Genomic DNA, 26243 nt, shown 5'->3' with positions numbered 1-26243 from the left:
GGTGAGTCCATCTCTTCAATTCTTTGGATTTCTGGGCTGTTGCCATGTCCAGTGAAAACTGGCCAGACTGGAAGAGCCATGCAGGCAGGAATCAGGCTATTTTGTTCGAGACTCTGTCCCTGCTGCCTGACACATTGAAGTGTCCTCGTTGAATGAACGAATTAAGATCAGATCACCCAGAGCTCTGGTCCCTTGGGCTGAGAGGGTCTCAGGAACTTTCTCATCTAGGCTCGTGAAGGTTGAATTACAGGGGCCGCTGCAGGGAGGTATTTGGGGGCTGCTGAGGTCGGGATTCCTGAGCTGCCTCTGCTCTGTTTGGTGAGGGGCTGGACTTGGGTCAACTCTGTGCCTATAGTCCTGCTGCGGGATGACTCTGGCTTAGGGCGTGCTGGAGCCACCTCTGGGGCCATCCAGCTCCTGGGCTGCCAGTTTGTGTTCTTCCATCCTCCGGGACTGGCCTCAAAGGCAAGATTGCTCTAGGACACACCTCACCAGCCAGATATCATTGGGGAATTCTTGTGTCCACACCACAGTGTTTTCATTATTTCAGACAAAGCCTCTTCTTTTATTACCCTTCTTTTACGAGACAATCAACATAGACGTTTTGGTGACTTGGTTCTCATCCATATGCTTTGGGGCAAGTAGCAAGATTGGAAATAGCTCAGAACCTGGTTTTGGGAGGCAGACAGAAATTGGATTTTGCCACTTGCTAATGGACAAGTCCCTTCCCTCTCAGCCTGTTTATTCTGTTGTACGTTCTCTAGGTAGAAACTGAGGAGTCACTTCTCATTCCTTTTGCATCCTTAAGCTCCACATTTGACTAGCAAAGCCTCCTGGCTCTATTTCCAAATAAATCCCAAATCCGCCTATGTCTCTTTTTCAGTACTGCCCTTTCCCCAGGCCTAGCTACTGCATGGACTTGTGCAGTAGCACCTATCATCACTCTATCTATTCTTGCCCTCTCCTTCATTTCATTTTTCAGCCAAGTATGATTTTTCTGATACCCCAGATCTGATCATTTCACTTTTCTGAGTACAGTCCTTCATTTAATGTCTTGCACTCAGCATAAGATCTAAGCCCCTTCACCATTATCTGCAAGGCCCTGAAGTATTTGGCGTCTGCCTCCTTCTTCCACACCATCTCCTACCCCTCCGCACTTCGCCTTGTGCCAGAATACGTCAGGTTTCCTGTCATAGCCCAGGGCCTTTGTATGTTCTGTTTCCTCTGCCTGGAAATTTCTATACTCACATGGCTAGGATCTTTAGAAATCTGTTCTTCAGAGAGGCCACTCTGTCTAAAATGAGATGCCCCCCGTATCTCAACATGCTCTTTACTTTTTAACATTTATTCACAAATTTAAAGTCCATATTTTATTTTATTTTTTAAATTATGTTTCCCTAATAGATGTAAGCTTGCTAGAGGCTAGAAAAAGATTACATATTTTGTTTGCTGTCGTATTCCTAGCGTGGAATAAAGTGGCACACAGTCAATATTCAGTAGCTATTAATGAGATGGTTGAAAGGGAGGGATAAATAGATGGAGGCATTAATGGTACCAGGGCACATAGTAAGTACATACTAAGTACAAGCGATTATATTCTCCTACTAATTGGAACTTTGCTGTAGCAAGTTCCAATACTGACTGGTATAAACTAAAGACTTATCAGCTGAAGTAATACAAGTCTGGGGAAGTCTGGACACAGAAGTTCAGATGATGCAGTTAGCGTATACTACTCAGCCAGGCCCACTCCACATGGCAGGCCCCAGGCACCAGCTGCTAAGCCTCACTTTCTTCTGCATAACTGGTAGTGCTTGCCTAGGGAGAACTTCTTCCCAAGAATGGTAGCTGAAAAATCCCAGGGAAGGCTCAGAATGGCCTGCCTTTGGTCGTATGTTATACCAGAACCAATCACAGGGCTAGGAAGATGAGAAACTCCAGTTAGCCCACACTGGCTCATGGTTCAGCCCTTTAATAGCATGGTGGAGAGTGTGGGGTCTGAAGGCTCAGTGCCACCTGCACTCGGGGAAATGGGTTCCTGGAGGAAAGACAGTTCGGGCGGCAGAAGAGGTGTGTATAAACACCGTCATCCCCAGATGGCAAGAGCAGTGGTCTCCACCCTTAGCAGGGCCTCTCCATGGGGATGGGTCACCTGGCTTTCCCCCGTGGGTCTCAGGGGTGACCACTGTGTCCCATTTCCATCACTGAGCAGAGCTCCTGTGTCTGTGTGGGAGACAAAGGGCCTCAGGCTTGAGATACTGCATAAGGCCTGACCCTGATGGGGCCAGCAGAGATCGCATTTCTAGAATATAATTAGTGAACTCATCCCCTCATTTTGTTTTTGATGACATTTCTCTTTTTCTTCACTGTGAAAGCACTAAGTATTTATTTCAGATTAGAAAATATAGAGAAGCAAAGTTAAGTAACCTGTAATCCTTCACAGAGGTAATCATTGCTTCTTGGCTTTTTGCTTTTCTTTTTTTAATATCCAGTAATTTACCTAGATGTTCATTTTCAAAATGTGAAAAGCATAGAAAGTAAAATAATAATTCTACATTTATTGATGATTTATCCCTTAATCTTACTACTCTCAGGAAATAGTATAAACATTTTGGTGCATTTCCTTCCAGTCAGCCTTCATTGTTGACTTTTCTTTCTCTTTCTTCTTTTTTAAATGAAGTTTATTAAGGAATTTATGCTATAATTCTTTTTTAAATTTAATTTTTATTTATTTATTCATGAGAGACACACACAGGGAGAGAGGCAGAGACATAGGCAGAGGGAGAAGCAGGCTTCATGCCGGAAGCCCAATATGGGACTCGATCCCCGAACCCCGAGATCACGCCCTGAGCCAAAGGCAGACGCTCAACTGCTGAGCCACCCAGGCATCTCTTTTTTTTTTTAAGTATTGTTTTATTTTTAAGTAATCCCTACATCCATCTTGGGGCTCAAACCCACAGCCTTGAGATATAGAGTCACATACTCCACTGACCGAGCCAGCCAGGCACCCCTGTGCTATAATTCTTTAGTGAGTGTTCCCAATGTGCCTGGGGCTGAGCTATGAGCTGTACATGGAATGTCTCTCATTCAGTCCTCCCCAAAGCCTTATAAGGTGATGTCTTAGTCTGCTATAACAAAATACTATAGACCGGGAGCTTATGAGCAACAGAAATGTATTTCTCACAGTTCTGGAGGCTGGGAAATCCAAGATCAGGGTGCCAGCAAATTCAGCATCTGGTGAGAACCCACTTCCTGGTTCATAGGCAGCTGTCTTTCTGCTATGTCTTCGCATAGTAGGAGGGGCCAGGCAGCTCTCTGGGGTCTCTTTTCTAGGGGCACTGATCCTATCGTGAGGCTTCCACCCTTAATAATCCCCTCACCTCCCAAAAACCCTACTCTAATATCAACACCCTGGGGATTAGGTTTTGAGGTGGGGGGTGGGGGCACAAATATTTAGTCTATAGCAGGAGGCAATGCTTTAATGCTCAATATGCAATTGAGCCAGAGAAACTGAAGGTGTCATTTATCTGAGGTCCCCTAGATGGTATGTGATGTGGCCAGGATCCATATCCAGGATATCTGGCTCCATAGCAGACATCACAAGATACACCCAAACCCAAATTTTCAGTTCTCTAAGAACCATGTGATACATTCCCTCTGTGACACCTGAACATTTTTCCTTTTTCACAGTTTTATTTCAAAATAGCATTTCATAAATCTAGTTACAAATATTTCATTGCAGGCAAATTTGAGAAAAAAAAAATCAGCTCCAAAAAAGAAAACAATGAGGTAGTTAAAGCATGCGACTCTCCATCTCAGGGCCTTGAATTCAAGCCTACTTTAAAAACAAACAAAACAACAAACAAAATCCTCCCACAACTCCAACAGCCACTGGCAGCCCCCCTTAACTTCTATTACATTTTTTTTCATGTGTATATGGTAAAGTTCTAAGAGCTTCGACAGCCGCACCTCATTTGTAATGGTTGTCTTATGTGCCATCTAGGGCATCGCCGTAGTTCACAGAACTCTTCCTGTGGTTGTCCAAACCACCCAGTCCCAAATGTGTGAGAACTCCAGGAAAGTTGGGGATAGTTGGAGTTCATGTGGGGGTGGGGGTTCCCCAGATGATTCACTGGGAGGAGGGAGACGATGGTGTTCCTTATTGACTCAGGTCAAACTTTCTGGAGGTGAGCAGTGAGGCAAAGAACACCTCTCTGTCTGTGGCCTGGTATCCCAGGTATCTTGGGTGTCTGGGTCCTTAGGCCCCTGCAATGAGGCCCGCCAGAGCCGGAGTGTCTTAACAACTAGCACCTGCTCCAGGAGGTATGTGCTGACTCCCCAGCTCCCAGGCACAAACTATTTTTGGCTACAGTGACTGTTCACTACAGTCATGAAAACAGAAACTGCTCTCCCTGCCTTGTCCTTTTCTGAGACACTGCTCCTGGGGCTGGGGCTGCTGGGGACCCTGGGCTTGGGACCCCCACCATGCATTGCCTATGGAGCTGGGTGATGGCCAAGGCCGCACGGGGTTCGGGGACCCCACCACCTGTGGTCCTGCAAGAAACACAAAGCCTGGACCAGCCCAGGCTGGAGGGTTACAAGGTAGGTCCTGGGGTCCAGGATCAGGTGGCCCTTCTGTGAGTCCCCAGAACGGGAACATTTGGCTGGGCTCTGAGTTCTTGCATTGCTAACTGTCTATAGAATGTATCTAGAAGATACATTGTGATTGTGATTTCCATTTCATTGTTTGATTCCCTGGCTTTCTTGTGGTAAGGTGGCTGGGGAACTGTTAGGATCTTACCGAAATGGATCTTCCCCATCCTTTTAGTGAATGACTGACTTTTGGCTTGTTCATACTTTTGTTTTGAGCAGGATATATACTTGTTTTGAGCCTGATCCTTCTGTAGGGAGCTTAAGAAATTGAACTTGTACAGGCTGCCCAGCCCTGCCTGTTGGTGCTTCTGGTCACCCAGGCCAGCAAGGCCACAGGGTGTAGAGGCTGTGAGTGCTAGCTTTGGAGTTACATGGATCAGAGTCCAATCCAGGCTCCGGTGCTCTGTGGCTGTGTCTTAAGTGAGTAACTTAATCTCTCTGAGCCTCAGTTTCCTTAGCTACCAAGCAGCTGTGCCCAGGCCACTTCACGAGCAGTGACAGTACCAGTAGTGGTTATTTTTATGACTAGATTGTTTGTGGAAAGAGGAAGCATGCAGAGAAGCTGAGTAAGAATCAGTGCGCCTCAGCCCTAGGCAGGTCTTAGGCCGCATGGCAGGACTTCGGTGTTTGGGTGGGATTTGTTGCTTCTTATCAATAAAAAGAAAAATGGGGGGATCCCTGGGTGGCGCAACGGTTTAGCGCCTGCCTTTGGCCCAGGGCGCGATCCTGGAGACCCGGGATCGAATCCCACATCGGGCTCCCGGGCATGGAGCCTGCTTCTCCCTCTGCCTGTGTCTCTGCCTCTCTCTCTCTCTCTCTCTCTCTATCATGAATAAATAAATAAAACCTTTAAAAAAAAAAAAAAGAAAAGAAAAATGGGCACTGTCATCAGTGGGCACGGGTAGGGGTGGATAAGAACATGGAGTTGAGATTTTCTGCCCACTTGTCTTTTAAGCCACCGAGACATAAGGGACTTGCTGGTCTCTGGGTAAGGCCATAAGCCTAGAAGTCCTTTGCTTTTGGATTCCGTAGGACTCTGGGCCCACTAGGCAAGCACCTGGCTTGGCATTCCAAGAAGTGCCTTGGAGGTGATTCTCTGGGCAGATCTCAAGGTAGTTCTTACCCTTGGCTCGCTTCTTAGAGCAGCTCAGAGAATCTGGCAGGAGTGAAACCTTTACATCTGTGTGAGGAAAGCCCATGATGAAAACCAGTGACTCTCCCAGGGACCCGGGATCAACAGTGCTGGACAGTGGTAGGGAAATCTGGGCCCTGGTCAGGGTGACCCAGGCATGTTCCCTCCTCTCTGTGATCCTTGGTTTTCTCCATAAAATGAGTCTTGAACTAAATTGTTTCTCAGGTCCCTTTTAAACTCTGCCCTTTGACCTTGGCAGAGGAAGGATTTATCTTCTCAACCTCACGAATATCCATTAGCATTTTTCATGACCTCAGACCGTGGTGGCACCAGCAATGGCCTCCTTGGCTTGAGTCTTGGCCATCCACTTGGGCTTCTATACTTTGAGGCCATTGTTGCTGTGGGGCAGGAGTTGTTTACAGGGTTTCTGGAAAACTACAGAGATCTCCTAAAAGATCTTGGTCTCCTGGTTGGATGCCTATGGGGTAGTGTGGAAACAATGCAGCCCCTGTTTTCAGGTGGAACGTCCTGGTTCTCAGGTCTCCGCCCTGGGCTCACTTTCTGTGGCCCAGTGTCTCCCCCACCCAGACAGATAGATAAACAACCCCAAAGGACAGACTGTATAACCACATGTTAGCACGTGCCACTCTGGTAGAGGGGTCTGTGATTTGGCTCTTGGCCCCAGGATGGGGCCCACCAGGTTCCAAGGCTGGGGCCAGGCATGTGTCAGGACCCTAAGCAAAGCTGCTGTGGCCTGAGGGACTGTTCTCCAGTCTGGGTGCACTCTGGTGTGGCGGGCCTCATTGGTTGGACTCAGCTGCGCCCCCCCCCCCCCCCCCCCCCCCCCAATCTGATAGGTATGGAGGGAGGTTCAAGTAGCAGACCAGTTGACCTGGTGGGAATCCTCTTTTTAATAGTATGTTTGGATGGAAGCACTGGCCAGCAGTAAAGTTGGCCCTAGGCATGGCCACACCCAGGAGCCCCTATTGGTTTTCATCCTTGCCTTTGCCCTCAGAAGAGCAGAGGTTTCCCATGAGGAGATCCATTTCAAACCAGACCCCACTCCCTGCACCCTGTGCATGGGATTAACAGGCATCCCAGTTTGGGGCTCTTGCTCCCCAAGCAGTTACAGTTCCCCCCTCTCAGAGATGTCCCTGTGGGTCCCTCGTACACCCACCCTCACTCTGGAGCCTCTCGTCACCCAGTTGCTGGCCTGGCTTGCATCCCCATTGCCACCATGCTTGTCCTGCTGTCAGCTGCTGTGTCAACCAGGGTTGCCAGGGAGGGCCTGCGGCTCTGGGGCAGCTCTCCCTCCCTCCTCCTGCCCTACTTGTCCAGGAAGGGACTTTCCCATTTGGTAGTCACCCAAGGGTTAGTGTAGCTCTCTGGCTGCTGGCAAACCCTCCCCCTGTCCCACTTTGACCCCAATCTTATCTTTGAATGTTCTATTTTTTATTTGTTTTAGAGTATTTTACTGTGGAGTCTAGGGGACAGTAGCTGCCACCCCCCGTCCAGCAAAGATCCTGGGTGTAGACAAGATCCTCCGCCCCTGTAGAAGCCTACATGAGACATGTGTCATGTGTCATGTGTCTATTTGGGAAGTAGCATGTATTTGAGGGGTGAGCACACAACCCCGAAGCTGGTGTGTATGTGTGTAGGTGTGTTTCTCTTAAAGCTGGGTGTGTGTGGCTGTTTGCAAACAGCAGCCAGGAGGAGCAGTTTTGGCAATGTGTGTTGATGCTACAGAGGAAGGTGACAAAATGCAGGTACCCTAGATGGCAGGTGTGTGTGGGCCTCCGTTGAAGCCTCTCCTCTGTGTCCCCTTCTGCAGATTGTGTGCTGGTGCTGCTGGGTGGGGAAGAAGGCCTGTCAGCACAGAAGGAGGTGGAAAAGAAGGAGCAGTGAGGTGCAGGCCACGAGGAGGTGGAGCCCAGCATAGTTGATGTGTGTTTGTTGAGTAGCTGGGTGACCCCCTAGATCAGGCGTTGCCAAACTGTGCCTCCTGGGCCAAATCCAGAGCACCACTGTTTCTTGTACAGCCTTGTAAACTAAGAATGGTTTTCACATTTTGAGCCAACAGAAAAAAGACTATTCTGTGACACATGAAAATTATATGACAGTCATGTTTCAGTGTCTATACTTAAAGTTTTTTTTTTTTAATTTTTATTTATTTATTTATTCATGAGAGACAGAGAGAGAGAGAGGCAGAGACACAGGCAGAGGGAGAAGCAGGCTCCATGCAGGAAGCCCAATGCAGGACTTGATCCCGGGACTCCAGGACCACGCCCTAGGCGGAACGCAGGCGCTAAACTGCTGAGCCACCCAGGGATCCCCCTATACTTGAAGTTTTATCGGAATGTGGTCTCACCCATTTATTGACATACTGTCCATGGCTGTTTGGGCACCTCTTATGGCAGGTTTGAGTAGTTCTTCCACAGACCATATACCTGCAAAGCTGAAGATTATTTGCTCTCTGTTCAGGAAAAGCCTCTCAGTCCCTGCCCTAGGTACCTCAGGGCTCATGGAGACAAAGGGCAGACTTTCTAGGAAGGTGGGGCCAGCTCCTGGGGTGATGATGGTGGCTGTAGTGACAGCACGTGCCACCAGAAGCTGGAGATCTTGTCTGAGGTGGAGTCAGGAAGCACTGGTTTCCCCCAGAAGGCACAAAGAAAACAGAGAGCCTTGAAAGGGAATGTGGGTAGAAGCCCCTTGGGTGGGGGGTGGCGCCTGCAGGTGCTTTTAACCCCTACAGCTAGAGCTTGACCCAGCTTGGCATAAGGGATAGGGCATGGTGTGGAGCCAGGAAAACCAGACGTGACCTTGTGATGCCAAGTAAACTCTACCTGGGCAGAAGAACTCACTTAATAAAGCAAAGAAGTGGGCACCAGCTCAGGCAGGGCCAGCTGGCTGGGAATAGGAAGAGGTAGCCTCAGATTGGTAAGCCTCAGCCTTACCAATCTGGCTGTGTGGTCTTGAGCAAGTTATCTACCCTCTCTGAACCTTGCCGTGCATCTCAAGATGTTATGAGAATCATAAACACCTCTGTAGTTCATCCCACAGAGCACCTAGCACCGAGGAGATGCATAATAAATGCTCATTGCTTGCTCTTTCTTGATCTCCTCCTCCTCAGTTCCTCCTTTGACCTGCATTTCTCGACCCCCACACTTCACCCCACTGCTGCTCCATCTTTCTGAGGCTTTTAAGCCCAGACATACCAATGCATAGGCCAGAGACAGCCACTCCCTAAAGATTCCAGCCTGCCTCCCCACTCTTTGAGCCCCCATCCTGTCTTATGGGAGGGAGGAGGGCAGGCACAGACCTTTCCTAGGACTTCTGTGAGCTTGGGCTAGGCTGGGGTTAAGTTGAAGAAGTGTGGGCCTCATGAGAAGACAGGCAGTGGTCAGCCCCAGGGCGCAGCCCTGCCCTGCCCTGCCCTGGCCAGACCTGTCTTCTTTCTCAGACTCTCTGCCCTGGGCTACTTTAGCTGGATGTAAGGCCCTACAGCCTGCCTTCTCTCATGGTCCCCACCCTGAGAAATTCTGATTTGATTGATCTGAGGTAGAGCTCGGGCATCAGGATCTTTTTAAAAAGCCCCCCAGCCAGGGTTAAGAACCACAGATCTAAATCAGCCAAACACACTCATTTTACAAATGTGAAACCAGACCTCAGGAGAGGGGTTGGGACTGGCCCAAGGTTATGGGGTTTCCAATGACCAGGTCTGGCCCTTCCTTCACTATGTTGTCCGACTGGGAGGTGGTGGAGAGAAGCCCTCCAGAATGTGGCTGACTTCTCCTGGGAAGGGGGTATTTCTCATTTCCTAGTGTTGAGATAAGAAGAGGCTGGGCCCAGGACTGGTCCACAGACCAAGCCAGTATACCCTATGGACAAAGCTGTCTTTTGGATCTCCATGGAAGCCCCATGGGGAAGCTCCATGGAAGCCCCATGGAAAGCTGCCCAATCCAGGCTCTCATCGCCTCAGCTCCACCTGTGCCTCCCAGAATTTCCAACTATTGTCACCCAAGTCTTGCTGCCCCTCTTCCTCAGGCCCAGCTGTGGGCAGAGGGCAGAGAGGAACACCTGGCAGGTGTTCCCTTGCCAAACAGGGGCATGTGGGCTCCCCGCCTGGGCTGCCAGAGAAACTCCCTTGCTCTTCCCCTCTCTTTCTTTCCCTAGCTGCTCCCCTGGCCTCAGAGGGGTGTGCAGGGGTCTGCATCACCATCCACTGGGCTCTGGGGTTTTGACCAGTCCCAGGGAAGCATCAGTGAAGGATCCTGGCCTTTTACGTATCTGGCAGCCAGGGAAGTGGGGGTGGGGGATGCCCCTGCACCCACATACCAGACATCTGAGTTCTGCAAATGGACCTGGAGAGCTAGCAGCACTGACAGGGCACTTACTGACTTTATTGACCCATCCTATGCTCTCGGACCAGAAGACTAAATAAACCACGAAGTGTGGGTTTGCTTCCTGGGCTTTCTTTAACCCAGGCCTTCACCGGAATTCAGCCTGGAGCTGCCCTGGTTTCTTGCACGTGGCCCACAAACAGGCGCTGAAGCCCCAGGCATTTCCACTCCTGACTGACTAGGGTGAGTGTCAGCCGGTACAGGTTTCTAAGTATAGACCCCATGCAGCCCCGTGGCTGCTGGTAAGTCCCAGGATACCATACCGTCTGACAGCATCCTGGCCTCTAACACCAGGTGCTGAGGGGAGGGGAGAGCAGAGCTGTGTTCCCCGGCCCAGCCCCTCCTCCTGCCTGAGAGAACAAAACCGGTATTTGAACACCATAGGCCAGGAGTGACCTCAGCACTCAACCAACCCTACTGTTTAATTATTATCAAGAAGAGTAACTTCCCATCACCGGGAGAACATATGCGGTGACCTGAAGGATGGGGCGGTGTGGGGGTGGGCAGGAGCTCTTGCTCTGTCCCAGGTCACTGCTGCCCCATTCTGTGCTGGTGCTAATGGAAGTCTTGTGAGAGCCAGGGCTTGACATCCCCCACCCTACCGTGTCCTAGTTCACGTTTTGTTTTTAGACAGCAGCTGGGATAGAATGGGCAGGAATTCTCCTCGGCAGTATGGACTATCAGTCTCCCTGCCCTGAGCTCCAGGGTCTGGGTCCTTGTCTTTGAGACAGAGCAGCTTCACCTGCAGGGTAGTCGGTGGGCGTGTGGGGTCACCTGCAGCAGTTGGTGAAACTCATTCCCTAGTGTGCTTTCAGTTTCGGGATGATCCAGGGAAGTTGTTGCACATGGCTTAAAAGAACTTCCTAACTCAGACTTGGCTGGGCCCTTTTGTGTGGGTGGGCAGGTCACCTCAATATGTGAGGTTTGGGGGTGTCGAGTTGCTTGGGGCCATGGCTTGAGATAAGCAGGGCCACTCCCCAGGCCTGACTGATGTCTAGCTGAAGGTCCAGCTCAGAGCTGGAGGTATGCCTTTTCTTTGTATACCAGTTCCCCTGACTCCAGCATGATTGCTTTATGCACTTTCCCACCTCGACTGAATTAATTTTAGGTCTGAAATCACTTGTAGGTGTTGAAAGGCTGGGGTACTTTGTTTTTCGGGTGGTGCTCTAGGGCCAGCATGGACACCTCACTGAGAAGGCCTGGCCACCCCATGCTGTGTTTCCCAGGGCATTTGCTTCTGGGCTGCCTCCCCTCCTCGTGTGCCTACAGAAATAAAGCTTTAGAAGTTGCTAATCAGACAGTAGTTGGGAAGGTGTTACATTCTTCACATAGGGTCTCCTTGCTGGGGACTCATTGTAACTCTCAGATGTGACTGTTGGTCTGCACAGTTTTGTATTAGTTGCTACCCTATAAAAATCAGCTATTTTACTTATTTTAAGATTTTATTTATTTATTGAGAAAGAATATAAGCAAGGGGAGGGACAGAGGGAGAAGAAGACCTCCTCCAGCAGGAACCCTGAGATCGTGACCTCAGGTAAAGTCAGACGCCTGACTCAGCTACCCAGGCACCCCCAAATAAGCTAAAGATCCAGATTTTTTTCAATTTTTTTCATTTTATTTTCTTTCTTTCTTTTTCTTTTTTTTTTTTTTTTTAAAGAGATGGGGAGAGAGAAGCGGGGAGGGAAAGGAGGGAGAGACTCTTACTTAACCAGGCTTCATGCTCAGCGCAGAGCCCAGCACGGGGCTCAGTCTCACAACCCTGACATCAAGACCTGAGCTGAAATCAAGAGCCGGGTGCCCAATCAACTGAGCCTCCCCAGCGCCCCTAGATTTCTCTATGTGAGATCTGGAAGCCCTTCATTGCCTCACCTCAGAACCCCAACACTGAGTGCAGGCAAAGGGTGGGTTTCTGATTAGCATCATCCTTGCTGCTGTGGCTTTCTTGCTGTCCAGTAAAGAAGAAAAGTGTCTCTACTACTTCTGTCTCTACTAAAAGGTAGATCAAGTGGGCTACATCCCCTACTGGTCTCATTTCCCACAGCCTGGCCCTGAGGCTTATGTATTTGAGACCCTCACTCTCCCAAGTAACTTGCTGACTGGTGGATAGCTTTTTTGACCACAGCTTTTAGGTAGAGTGGGGTGGTCCCTCTCTCCAGTGATCCAACCCTGTATGAGAGGAGGGGTTAGGGAATGGAAGGGGCAGTCAGAAATGATGACGTGTTGTGCTAGCGCTCTCATTTCATGGATGGATGTACACAGTTCACACTCCGGAAAGCAGGCTTGTCCGGGGAGAGGTGGGGGCAGCTCCGATTTAAGTGGGACCCTGGATTGGCTCTTTTGTCCCAGTACACCCACCTGCCCCCGTTATGTCTTGCCAACCTCTGGTTTGAATTGGTGCATAAAAAGGGCAGAGGAAGAGAGGGAAGGTAGCCCCTGCTGCCTTGTTCTGTGTGCTGGGGTGATGCATGAAGCTTCATGGCAGTGGGAGAAACTTCCCAGCTAATTTGAAACGTTAAGGGAAATACCTTTTTTCTTCATTGTTTTTTTAAAAGGAAATGGATTTAACCATATTCTTTTCCTTTTCTAGGAGGTTGCTTCACTTGATGAAGAACAAAGACTTTCCATTACACAGTATAGTTTTTTGTTTTTTTCAGAAAGCAGGTAGAAATTAATTCATTTAATTTACTTTGAAAAAATTAATCTATTAATTGCTTCCCAAGGCTTTGGCATGTTGAGGAATGTCAGTGGGAAATAGTTGAAGGAGCCTTGCAATCCACACACATGGGTTTCAGGTCTGGCCCATAGTTCGGTAGCTTGCCCTGCTTGAGGACTCCGAGGCCTGGGAAGGTGCGCCTCACTGCCTGCCCTTGCTGAATTGTGCTGAACAGAGAGAGCATACAAAGCTCTGGGCACATCGTACTGGGCAGATGGTTTGTCGTAATAAACGTACTTATTATGTTTGAGAACTGGAAACTTGGTGTGGGTGGGGAGGAGAAGAATAGAAAGACAGAAAGGAAGGCAGAAAATCCCTATTTGCATTATAATTAGATTGGGGCTTGGGTTTCTAGGCTGGTTTCAGAATCTCTTTTCTGGGGAACTGCTGAGTCATCACAGCCTGGGGGTGTGGTGTGGAAATGCTCCTTTGGTGAGAAGAGGGGACACTCCAGGGAAAGGTGGCGGGGTCATTTTGTGCAGTTGTGTAAAGGTCAGCATCACTTCCATTCGTTCTTGACAGTATTGCCAAATTGGTTTCCATAGTAGAAGGAGGGAAAAAGATGTCAAAACTGCGTTTGATGAAGAATATCATGGTAGCCAATAAAGGAAGATGCATGGATCGAACAAAAGCTGCTGCCTGGAGACATTTATCTGACCAGCCTCCCGTCTGTACTGTTCTTATCAGCAGTTTCCTGTGACACTCTAGTTTGATCATATGGAAGGATTTCTGGCAACCAAGGGTTTGTCCAGCCAATGATGAGCTAGCTTCTTGGTGCTTTTTCATGCCTATTTTTCCAAATTTCGAGGTGAATCATTCTAAACAGCTCTGAGATTCTTGTCCACAACCCTGGAGATCGAAGAATATACACAAGACACAAAGGTGCAGGAGTGGGGTGGGGTGGGATCTGGCCTGACCCCAGGCCTCAGCTGTGGCCTTCCACCACCAGGATCGCAAATCCCCCAGCCCATTGCTCTAAGGACTAAAGCCAGTATCTCCATCAGGTTCTGTTTTGACACCTGAGTCTAAGATCTATACCAGCATGAATTGACAAAAACTTTTCTAAAATAAAATTGCACAGCTTGCTAAAATCAATGAAAATCAGCTTAGCTTCTGAAGAACTACAAGCTTTATATGAATCATTTAATGTGGGATGCCTGGCCTTCCCTGATAGAGAAAATCTGGGAAATATTGAAAGGCGCCAAAGAAGAGGAAAAAAAACCCAATCCCCAATCTCATCCTCCCCACCCCTCATCAGGTAGCTCTTTGAGTTTTCTCTGTGCTAGGCCATATCATACTGCTTTGCAATGACTTGTTTTTATGTCAATCACCTGCAAGCCTCTTGAGGCCAGAGACATGTCCCTTCTCTCTGTGTCTACCCCAGACTTGGTATCAAATATGGCTCAAAGCAATCAGCCAAGGTGAGGGGTGGAGGGATCCTTTTTCCTTTATTATTATTTTTTAAGATTTTATTTATTTATTTATCCATAAGAGAGACACAGAGTCAGAGGCATAGGCAGAGGGAGCAAGCTCCTTGTGGGGAGCCTGACGTGGGACTTGATCCCAGGACTCCGGGATCACAACTGGAGCCAAAGGCCCAACCACTGAGCCACCCAGGTGCCCCTCCTTCCTTGATGAGGAGAAGGAACACAAGTTTCGAAGTCAGGCCCTGATTCAAATATTCACTCTCTGTATTAGTTTTCTGTTGCTGTATCACAACCACAAACAGAGCAACTTGAAACATCCCCCATTTATTAGCTCACGGTTCTGTAGGAGGAGAACTGGATAGAGGAGCTCAGGTGGACTCAGCTAGCTTTTCCCTGCATAGGATCTCACTGGGCCCAAGAATATTAGGTGTCAGCAAGCCTGGCCTCTTACCTGGAAGCTTTGGGAAGAAGCAATGTCTAGGTGTGTTCAGGTTGTTGGCAGAAGCCAGTTCCTTTTGGGTAGGTCTGAGGCTCTCTTTACCTTGCTGGTCAGCCAGGGACCACTCTCTCTGCTAGAAGCCACCTGCGTCCCTTCTCACATGCCTCCTCCATTCCTCCCGAGGCCACATGGAGCCCTTGTGACACTTGAGTCTCTCTCTTCCTCTCTGCTACCTTGAACCCTTGAAAGGTTTTTGAGAATTAAATACAGCTTTTAATTAAATACAGTTTTTAATTAAATACAGTTTTGAGAATTTAATACAAATTAAATTAAAGGTTTTTGAGAATTAAATATATTAAATATATATACAGGCCTATACGGGGCTCGGTGAGGGTTCATTCTTTTTAATCCTTCTCTTGTTGAGCCAATTTTATTTGGAATCTATCTTGTCTAATTCAGGTATAACAAAGTGGTAAAGGGCCATCTTTATCTGAAGTTCTTGTCATTCTAAAAAGTTGTCATGATTCATCATTTTTCTGTGCAGAGGCATGAAAAGAAACAAGTGGGCAATGTGCCCTCATTGTAACTTCACTGTTTTTCCTTTCTTTTCCTTCCCCCACCCCGACCCTGAAGCTTTGGTATCTTGGCCTCAGCTGCTGTCTCTGGTAGCGCTGGGGGTGGGGGTGAGAGCTGGCGGCCTGTGTCCTCTGACAAGTGGCAGCTTCTGGTCGGAGGCTGGCCTGCCAGCACCTGGCCCCTGCCAGTCAGCAGGGGAGCCCAGCCCTGGCCACGGAGAGGATGAGGAGGGCGCCAGGGCCGGCCTGACTACTCACTGCTATCTGCCTGTCCCTTCTGTGCTTCCTCAGGAGATCCTCAGCGAGCTCACACTGGATGCCCTGCTGGACATGAACGAGGTCAAGGTGAAGGAGACGCTTCGGCGCTACGGGGCCAACACCGAGGAGTGTGGCCGCCTGCAGTATGCACTTGCCTGCCTGCGGAAAGTGACAGGTCTGGGTAGGTAGGACCAGCGTCCCCGGTGCTGATGGCAACCCCATCAGCTTCCTGTCCCTCCACTTGGGCTGGGACATCAGCCTTCTCCAGGCCTGTCCTGGTTCCCTGGGGCCCCTGATGGGGGTGGGGCAGGTGTAGCCCAGGGCTTGTGGGACAGCTTGGAAAGGCCAGAGAGTGTGTGGATTGGCCTGACTTAAGATATAGGGTTTGCATCCTGACTGATCGAGCTAGGAAAGCTTTTGCCATGGTCAGAGGCCCTATACCGGGCCACTAGGTGGGCCCTGTGGGATTTCCCCTCTTTGGAGCACATCTGTTGGGCTCTGAACTCTCCTGAGGCTCCGTGCATTCCAGCCCCATCCCCACCCTGGCTCACCCCAGCCTATTCCCTACCTTTTCCTGTCCCCACTGGATGCTGGGCTATCTGCTCAGAAGGCAGTAGCATGATGAGAGAAATTGTATGGTGTTTCAGCTGTGAGCATGGACATGGCCGCCCCAGGCAAAGTGTGTAATCCTGGCATTAGAATGAGTTCCTCGGGAATTATTTGCAGGCTTTCTAAATCTTGTCTTAAACAGCTTCAAATGCCGTGATTTAATATTCCCACTACCATGCCAATAAGGCTTTAAAATGAGCCTAATGAATAGAATTAGTTCTGTTTTTTTTTTTTTTTAAGATTTTATTTATTCATGAGAGACCAAGAGAGAGAGAGGCAGAGACATAGGCAGAGGGAGGAGAAGCAGGCTCCATGCAGGGAGCCCCATGCGGGACTCGATCCTGCATCCCGGGATCACACCCTGCACCGAAGGCAGATGTTCAACCACTGAGCCACCCAGGCGTAGCAGTCTTGTTTTTAATTATCTGAGCCACCTATCTTATTTCTGACTGCCTGTGGCTTCAGGAAGCTATCGAGGTTTATGCTCTGCTTGATTTTTTCCCCCCAGAGGGGAGTGGGCTTTATTTCTTCCTGGGCCCTACTGTCCCCCAAGTCCTCTGAACACAGTGTGGAGAGCTTCACTCAGTTCAGAAGACCTCGACAGGCCAGGCCTTCCAGCAGGTACCAAAGAAACATGAGAGAGATGTAGTCCTCCTTCTCATCCCCACGTTTTACAGAGAAGGCTGAAGACTGAGCCCAGAGAGAGGATAGGGCTTTGCCGAGGACACACAACAGTGGGTGGCAGAGCTGGAATTCCAGCTTCAGTCTTTGTTGATGGCTAGGCTGTGTCTACACTGTGGAAATTTAGAAGTACTTGCCACCCAAGCTGGGATTGGGGGTAACTTGTCAGCCCTCCCTCCTTATACCTGAATTGTAAGGAATGTGGAAAAGCCAGCTGTCAAGTGGTGGTGACCTATTTGTGTTAGGAAGGTGACTGCCCATCCTAGGTGCCAAGCTAGGGAGATCACCAGCTCATTAAGCACTAATTTATTAAACCAGGCACTTGCCATGTGTGTGGCAACACCTTTTTAAGTGGTGGTGTTGAATGCCTATTGTAGCTAGAGCATCGGAGGCATTGGGTGAGTTGTCTGGGGTCCCACATTCGGCACTCGGCAGAGCTGGGTTTCTTCCTCAGAGGGTGATTTTCTGCTATGCCCCGGAGGAGGCCTCTGGGGAGGAGGGGATCTTTTCCACATCCTTCTCATCTGGTCTCAGCTTGTACCCTATGCTTGGGTACCAGCTTGGGTACCCCTATGTCCCCAAGAGGGTCCTGGCCACACCCAACCCAAATGGGTCTGCTGAGTGGTGACCATGCTTCAGGGGCATCTGCTGGGAACTGAGTGGGTACCGCCATCACCGTGCCTCTCAGATCATGCCATCAGAGAGTCTGTTGCAACTAACAGGGCTTGGTGAGAGCAGTTTATTTGCAGTAAAGATGGACGGTGGAATCCATCTGCCTGGGCCTAGCACTCTTAGAATCCATGGGACCTTTGTTACCTAACTCCTCTGTGCCTCAGTTTCCTCATCTGTACAATGAAGGTAATAACATTTTCTCATAGTGTTGTTGTGAGGATGAAATGGGTGAAGGTCCAGTGCTTAGGCGAGAGCCTGGCATATATTAGTGCTCTTTTCAGTATTGGGCTTACAGGGTCATGGAAAATGTTGAATACATTGACATTGTGGCCACTGGTCTTAAGAAAGGTAAGGGATAGTTCTCATGCCTGTGGCTAGTGAACAGGAGAGACTATTTCTGCCCACGCTTCCTGTCCCTCATCCGTATCACACATCACTAACTGCGCCCAGGCTCTTCCTACTGATTGACTCCAGGTCATCTTCAAGAGCCACTGCCGGTTAACTGGTGTTGGCATGCGTGTCAAGACCCATCTGCCACCTCTGTGCTGGTTCAGAGTGATGCTGATCAAATGGGCAACTGGAAGAGTTTGCGATTTGTTTACTTGGGTGGCAGACTTGCTCATGGGTTGTGGAAGTCACTCTTTGCTCCCCTCAGTAAGAGACAGGCCAGTGCATCTAGTAGATTAGTTCTGAGTTACAGTGGTGGCTGCAGTTCTATAAGAGCAAATGCAAGGCACGCACAGGCTGAGTAACTCCCTCTGTAGAACTGGCTCCTGAAAAGAAAGTCCTGATGCCAGGGAGTAGGAGGGAGGGTGTGTACAAAGAGCCCCTGGGAGTCGGGAAGGACAGTTTCTCCCCACCATCCCTGATAAATGGCTGTATGGGCTGGGCTTGAGCACCTCTGACCCTAGGGAGCTCTGCAGCTCTCCAGGCTGTGTCGTATTTGTAGGCTGTTCAGCACGGACAGCCCTGTGGGAGGAGGCCCAGTGCTGTGGTTGGGACTGAGGGCTCTGTTCCCGGCCCACTTCTCGCTTAGCCGCTGGACCTCTGCAGTGTCCGTGGCCTCCCTGATGTGCTGGGAAGACTGAGCAAGATGGGGAACAAAGTAGATGACTCCGATGTGGAAGTTCATTTGGTCTTGAATCAAAAGCTACCTTCTCGTACCTTCCACTCATTGATAAAACCGGGAGGGAGGTGTCTTTTCCTTCCCTGCAATGGGGAAGGAAAAGTGTCTATGTCTCTATAGACAGGCTCCTTTCTCCCTGCCCCCCAGCCCTTTGGTATCTCCCCAAGCCTTCTAAGCTCCAACCTGAAGTCCTTAGGGAGGCCTTCAGGACCCCTCCTGAGCTGGCCCCAGAGGGGCTGACCAGCCCACTTCATCTCTTGCATCTCTTGGGCTCATCCTGACCTTGACCTCTCAAGGCACAGGGAACTCTTCATAGTCACCAGATGGTGCCATGTGCTCCCTGCCTTTGCACATGCTGTTCCCTCTGCTTGGTGCACCTGCTTTGCTGCCCTCTCCTGCTGGCTCAGCTCGGGTGCCACTTCCTCTGGGAAGCCCTGGACCTCCAGGCTAGTTAGGGTCCCCCTCCTCTGTGCTCCCTTGGGGCCCAGGCATCTCTGTCTTGGCATGCTACTGTCACCTTCCTTGGACTCTTGGAGCACAGTGGATGCCTTTTTCCAAGGCCTGATACCCGGCCTCCAGTATATGCTTGAAAGAATGGACAGACTAGGCTGTTGAGTCGGAACTGCCCCCATGGTCTTAGGGGTCTTCTGTGTGGGCAGCCTAAAGTCATGGGCTCCTCTCAGAAGGAAGTGGCTATTGATCTTATTTATTTATTTATTTATTTATTTATTTATTTATTTATTTATTTATTTTTTATTTGATCCTCTTTTAACCGGATTTCTTTCCTAGCAAATTTCCAGGGCAGATTACTGCTGAAGGTTGGTACGCTCCTCCCCTGGTGCCTGAATTTTCTTGATGTAGTCATTCCCTTTAAGCACCCCAGCTTCCCCTTCCTGACTCCTAAAGATCAGTTACCACTTCCCTCTCTGAGGTCACCCATTTTTGGGTTGGGTTTCCCACGTTGCTCCCCACAGACCTGGCAGCAAGAACTCTGGACAAGCCATTCTCTCTCTGGGCCTCATTTCACCTCTATAAAATGGGGACAGTAATACCTGTGCTGGTGCCCTCGCAGTCACAGGTGACATGGGTGATCTGTGTGTGTGAGAGGCCTGTATGAAGGCTGGTAGTCAAAGCCTGCTGTTAGGGAAACGTGCACCCCTGGACAAAGTGTTACCCTCTCTGGGTGCTGACCCACCTCCCTCTAGCTCCCATCATCTGTAACTCAACTTCTTGGCCCACAGGAGGGGAGCACAAAGAAGACTCAGGCTGGAGTTTGTTGGATGCCCGGCGGGAAAGTGGCTCTGGGTCTTCGGTGGATAACCCATCGCCAGCCAGCCTGCCCTGGCCCCCAGGGAGTGCCCAGCTGGGCAGAATGGGCAGCGGTGCCCAGGGCCCACGCTCCGTGTCCGTGTCAGCTCTGCCCACCTCAGACTCCCTGACCCCTGGCCCCTGCGAGGGCCTCTCGGACACCTGTATCCTCCTGCACACCAGTGGTCGGCTGACCCCCCGGGCCCTGCACAGCTTCATCACCCCCCCAACCACACCCCAGCTGCGAAGGCACACCAAGCTGAAGCCGCCGCGAACACCACCCCCGCCCAGCCGCAAGGTCTTTCAGCTGCTGCCCAGCTTCCCCACACTCACCCGGAGCAAGTCCCATGAGTCACAGTTGGGGAACCGCATTGATGAGGTCTCCCCGATGAGGTGAGTGCTCAGTTTGCCGTCCCCTGAAAGTTCTGTCAGTGGTTTTCCCATTATAAAGGTAATATGGGCTTTATTTTAAAAGGACAAATAAAATCAGTCAATGTAGAAGGGTGCAGAGTGGGGACGCCAAGGTGGCTCAGTCAGTTAAGCATCTGCCTTGGGCTCAGGTCATGTTCCTGGGGCCCTGGGATGGAAACCTGCATCTGGCTCTTTGCTCAATGGGGAGTCTGCTTCTCCCTCTCCCTCTCCCCTACCCCCTATTCATGGTCTGTCTCTCACTCACTTTTTCTCTCTCAAATAAATAAAATGAAATCTAAAAAAAAAAAAAAAAAAAAAGCATGCACAGTGAGAAGCACCTGTGTCTCTCAGTTCACTCTCCAGGCTTCATTAATAGTTTGAGCTGAATGCTGCCTACTAGGTTCTTTCTGGACACACACACACACACACACACACACACACAGAATGGTACCATGCATCAGTCAGGATAGACTACATTATGCTGCAGTAACAAATAACCCCTAATTCTCTGAGTCTTAAAACACGACAAAGATTTATTTCTTGCTCATGCCACCTGTCCATTGTGGGTTGGTCTCATTCCAGGTCCCAGGCTGACAGAGCAGACACTTTCTCAAACATTATCTGGAAAATTGCACTAGGGCAGAGGAAGAAAGAATTTTAGATGTTACACACTAGTGATTAGATGCTGTTTCCTGGAAATTCCACTCACCATCATGGCCCTACCCAAAGGAACCAAGAAATGTAATTCTCCCATATGCCCAAATGGGGGAGAACTGAAATATATGACTGAAACCTCTAATGATTGTCAAATACCATGTAGTCTTTTCTAGACTCTATTTTCTTTCCTCCAAAGATTTATTCATTTATTTGAGAGAGCATGCAAGCATGAATGGGGGGAAGGGCAGAGGGAGAAGGAGAGAGAATCTTCAGCAGACTCCCTGCAAGAGGACATAGGAGCCTGACATAGGGCTCGATCTCATGACCCTGAGATCTGACATAGGGCTCGGAGATCCCTATAGAGATCCTATAGATTCCTATAGAACCCTGAGATCATGACCTGAGCTGAAATCAAGAGTTGAGTGCTCAACCAATTTAGCCACCCAGGTACCCCTAACCAATGTTTTTCAACTTACTTTATATCTGAGAACTTTATGTACATATATCTTAAAATATCTTTTTTATGTTAAAAAATTTTTTTTAATCTACTGAAATGGGTATTAACAGTCACATGTCTCAAGATGTAGAAGCCTTGTGGCTCCTGTAGTTTGTAGGGGGCAGACAGTGTGAGTTACCCCCACCATTTTTCCTGTCACCCCATTCCCCTTGGGGAGCCAACCAGGTTATCAATTTTGTATATACCTATAATTACTCAAACTACTTCATCTTTTTTTTTTTTAACTACCTCACCTTTTTAAAAAAAATTATTTGAGAGAGAGAGAGAGCACAAGCAAGGGGGAGCATCAGAGGGAGAGGGAGAGGCAGACTCCCTGCTGAGCAGAGAGTGATGTGGGGCTCCATCCCAGGACTCCTGGATCATGACCTGAGCTGAAAGCAGACACGTAATCGATTGAGCCACCCAAGCACCCTCAAACTACCTCCTATTCTTAACCTTTTCATATCATTGCAGTGTATAGTTTACCTACCCTCTCCCTGATGGACCTTCAGGTCATTGTCAGTTTTGCTATTACAAAAATTGCCCTTGTCGGCAGGGCACAGGGGAAGGGGGTAGTTTTCTTTGGATGCCTTCTACTTTCTTGTACCTCTGAGGGTTGGGGAACTCAGCTTTTCTCCGGACATGGGCTCTCCTTTTCAAGTGTGTAGCTCCAGTGTCCATTAGGGGTAACTTTTAGCCCTTTCCATTGAGGAATTGTCTCCATAGTCACGTAGCCAACCTTACCCCATGCTCGGGGGGCTTAAAGTCCTTAACTGAGCACATTACCCACTCCCTCCCAAGAGGGGATATCCTGGGGGACATGCTGAACCAGCGTGGTGCCATCCCACTTTTTCTCTCTCTTTTGTCTCCTGCAGGTTTGGTAAGAGTGATTCATTTTCATCCCCTCTGCCACTTGGGAGTCGTGTTTGTGTTGCTGTCCCCATCTGGGGTGGATTTCTTTGAACCTGTCCCAGTCCACTTGGCCTTTTCACCATTCAGAAGCAGAGGTGCTGGGAACCACCTCAGGAAGTAGCTCTAAGACAGGTGACCTTAGGATGATGTGAGGTGGCCTCAGACCAGCCAGGAGCTGCTCTCTGCGAAGCAGAGACCTGGAGAGCATCCTGGGCTGCAGGCAGTACCTACTCAGGCCCAGTCTGTACCTCGTCATCCCCACAGGTGACTTCTGGCAGGGAGCCTTGCCTGCTGGGCTGCCATGATAACCAAGAGGTATGCACCATCTGTCTGGTGTAGGTGGATTTTAGCTGTCCACAGAACCCAGCTGATGTCTTGGGACCTCTCTTTTTAGGGGAGAGGCAACCTTGCCAGCAGGAATGTAGCTTGGCTCTGAATGAGGCCCCAAGAAATCGGAGGATGTGAATGAGAATTCCCCTTTAAGAGGGGAGGAGACCCACGTGGCCCCTGATCCCTTTATCCACCCATCCACCTCCAGGTCAGAAGTGGGGTCTTGCACTTGGCTGTTGTGAAAGGGCTTCTCACTCCTGAGTCAGAGTGGAGGGAAACTACCATGCCTTTGGGGTCAGCTTTGAATTGTCTCAGTGGAAACGCAGAGACGTCTGGTTTTTGCCTGAGCAAAATAGCAGTTTATTTTTTGTCCTGTCCTGAGCTGGCTAAGCAGAGTGACAAAGCTGTCAGCAGGGTCTTAGTGACAAGGTAGGGGGCAGTGGGTTAGGGGGATAATAGGCTGTAGCTCTGCCAAAATGAAGCTGGCTGCAGGACCACCAGAGAGGCATAGAGTGAGTGAGGAGGGAGGCTGCACTGTCCCTTCCCCAGGGCACAAGGGGAAAACTTCAGGGCCCTTACCAGAGCCTTGGAGGAGAATCCATCATCAGCATCCTTAGGACAGCCCAGTCCCCACATCCTCCCAGTTGCTGTGGGACTGCTTGCCTAGCTTGCCAGGAGGCAGGACAAAGTCTTCAGGGCGAGTGTTTCATCTAGATGAGGGGTGCTTGATGCCTGGCCCTTGTGCCCTCTCACCTGCCTCGTATCTCTCACCCATAGCTGACATTACAAGTCCACTACAGGTTGTTTATATGGTCGAAATCTCATTTTTCCTACAGTCTGTTTCTCTTAGGCTGGCAGCCTAATCCCTTTTACACCCATGTACTTTGATGGCCTTGGCTGTTCACAGTGAAGTGGGTCCCAGGAGGGAGGCAGGACAAGTCAGTCCCAGAGCAGATATGCCAGAGAGAACTGTGGTAGTGTGATTGTGGGTTCCCCAATCATCAGGGGGTAGCACAGGGCCTTTTGGTCCTGATCAAGCCCCCTTAGTGTGGGAGGAGGAGCCAGCACCTCTGGCCCATCCTTCCTTCTCTGTGTGCTCAGGTATGTGATACTTGGCATTAAGTGAACTGGCACTTAATGAGCACCAAGTATGTGCCAGGCCAGCACGAGGAGGCAGGGGGTCTGGGATTGTTGCTGATTCTGAGGACAGGAGACAGCGACAGATCCCTCAAGCACCATGTTCCTGACCTTTCTGGGTTATGGTTCTTTTTGATAACTGGATACAAGTTTAGACCTACCTTCCAGGGAAAAGTCCACCCACAGAGCTTTCCAGTCCAGAGGATTCCCAGAACCCCTAAAGTCCATCCAGGGACTCAGTTGAGAACCCCTCCTTTAGGAGGAGGTAGGCAGTGCTGAGTAGGGGCAGAGGCAGGACTGGGAAGTGGGAGGGGCAGGAGGCAGTGGGACATGTGGACTGCCAGTGGATGCAGAGCTTGCCTCCGGGTGTTCCTCCACTGCCTGACCTGTAAGGCCTAACCACTAGGGATGCTGTTCTTATGGGGGAACCCAGGATTAGGACAGGGAGAGCCTGGGGTCCCCTCTAAGAAGGTAGACATAAGGCTCATCTCAAAGCTTGCGATCTGAGACTCCTCCAGAAGCCAGTGGGACTGGCCCAAGTGGGAGCATGATACAACTTCACTTTGTCCTTGCTCTACCTGCTAAGATCTGGCTCTGGTGGCTCTCAGAGCAAAATTCTCAAGGTGCTTGTAGCTATAAAGGTCCTGGATGTGCTACATGGCTGCTCAGCCTCAGAACCTCCGCCAAAGATCAGAGAGCTCCTACCCACTAAACAAGAAGAGACCCAAATTAAGCCCTTGCAAATGATGACCTAAGGATGTGTCCATGAGGGAGCGCGAGAGGTGGGCATAGGTAGAGACTTCTGTCCTTACCTTTGCTTTGCCTGCTGCCTGCCACTGCAGCAAGGAGCCACACAGCGATGGTTTCGTAACCACCTGCAGAGACCAGACAGTAATGTTCACAGGAGAAGCAGGTCAGGCATGACGGTAACTACACTGCCCCATTAGTCTCCCTGGACCGTCCCTGTTCTGAATGTTAGGGACAACTTTATCTACTCTGCAGCAAGTCATCTCACCCACCTAGCCTGTGGTCTCTGATCTAGAAGGCCACAGGTGCACAGGCCTCTTCAGCCTGCCTGACTGGCCTCTTTCCCCACAGATCTCCCACATGGATCCCCACAGATGGTACGAAGGGATATCGGACTGTCAGTGACTCACAGGTAGGTCCAGCCGGGCTGGGACAGGAAGGGGACGTAGAGCTGGAATGGGGTCTGCGTGTGGCAGGGCACCCACTGAGGGGTCAGTCTTCATTGTGGGTGGGTGTCCGGCCTGATCCCTGTTTCTTGGGGCTCTTTGCCTCTGGCCTGTCCATCACCTACCCATGTGGAGCCCCTGCCTGTCACCAGTGGCTGTATGGACTCATTGGACCCTCCCTGACCCCACCCCTGCTGAGGGAAGACACAGGTCCCAGGAGAAACACGGTTATGGTCTCAGGGAGGAGGAGCTGCGAGCTTCCTGCAGGTCCCACCGTGAGATCATGTTGAGGCCTACAGCTGGCCTTCACGTCAGAGTCCATGAAGCTTTGACACTCCAGGGTCCCATGGCCCATCCCTAAAGTTCTTGGCTTGGTAGCCTGGATTTCCAACAACTTCTAGTGACTGTGGTGGCTGGTGTGTGTTGTCATGGGTTGACACAGGCCCATGACGTGGATGGACCAGGAGACTTGGCCTTAGTTCCCGTGAGGCTGGGGTGTGCCACAGACAACAGGCCTGCACAGCATCTCATCACCCTGGACAACCACTGGAATAGTGCCTAGGGATGCCGGTGCTCTGGCTATCCCTGCCACAGACTTTTGGGAACACACTTATCAGGAGCTTTGCAACTTGCCAGGGACTTTCATTTCCCCCTGAGCATGAACTGTAGCGGCAGTGAGCCTGGAAGACTGGCCTGGAATTCTGGCCAGAGCTGGAGACCCAGCTGTGGCTCTGAGGGCTTAAGTAATTGCCTAAAGTCATGCTGCTGGTGAGATAGTGGTTGAGTCCTCTGACTGGCACCCAGGCACCTCTGGAGCCTTGTCAGGGCTGAGTGTTGAGGAAGAGAGGCCCTGGTGCCACAATGGGGACAAGCCCTTCATGTGAAGGTCCGAGGTCTTCCCTCCTCTGTCCCCAGGTGCCCAGCAGGATCTTCCCAGGGTGTGAGGCTGGTGTGTGCCACAGATAACAGGCCTGCACGGCATCTCATCAACAGGAAGCCCACCTATTCCTCCTCCGTGAAAGTGGACAGTGACTACTAACGAGTATGGGGTTTCTTTCTGGGGTAATGGAAATGTTCTGGGATTGAATAGTGGTGATGGTTGCATATACTAAATATG

General features: G+C 50.1%; 1 protein-coding gene across 10 annotated transcripts in view; it reads left to right on the top strand.

Moving 5' to 3' along the window:
* KSR1 (kinase suppressor of ras 1) overlaps positions 1-26243 on the top strand; it is a 154588-nt gene that overhangs the window by 95519 nt on the left and 32826 nt on the right. For 9 of the 10 annotated variants that reach the window (XR_005983087.1, XM_041724959.1, XM_041724957.1 and 6 more), the window contains 4 exons: positions 15628-15775; positions 19924-20383; positions 22430-22434; positions 25032-25092. Coding sequence is in view for 9 of the 10 variants with exons in the window: in XM_041724959.1 (XP_041580893.1) it covers positions 15628-15775; positions 19924-20383; positions 22430-22434; positions 25032-25092 (674 nt within the window). In the remaining variant the exon portion in view is untranslated. Of the gene's footprint in view, positions 1-4390; positions 4600-15627; positions 15776-19923; positions 20384-22429; positions 22435-25031; positions 25093-26243 lie in introns of those variants that run through there. The other variant, XM_041724962.1, reaches the window with a different exon arrangement.

The sequence above is a fragment of the Vulpes lagopus genome, chromosome 12 (genome assembly GCF_018345385.1).
Source record: "Vulpes lagopus strain Blue_001 chromosome 12, ASM1834538v1, whole genome shotgun sequence".
Classification (NCBI taxonomy): domain Eukaryota; kingdom Metazoa; phylum Chordata; class Mammalia; order Carnivora; family Canidae; genus Vulpes; species Vulpes lagopus.
Note: the sequence above shows the minus strand (reverse complement) of the source record. Positions and strands in the feature narration are given on the sequence as shown.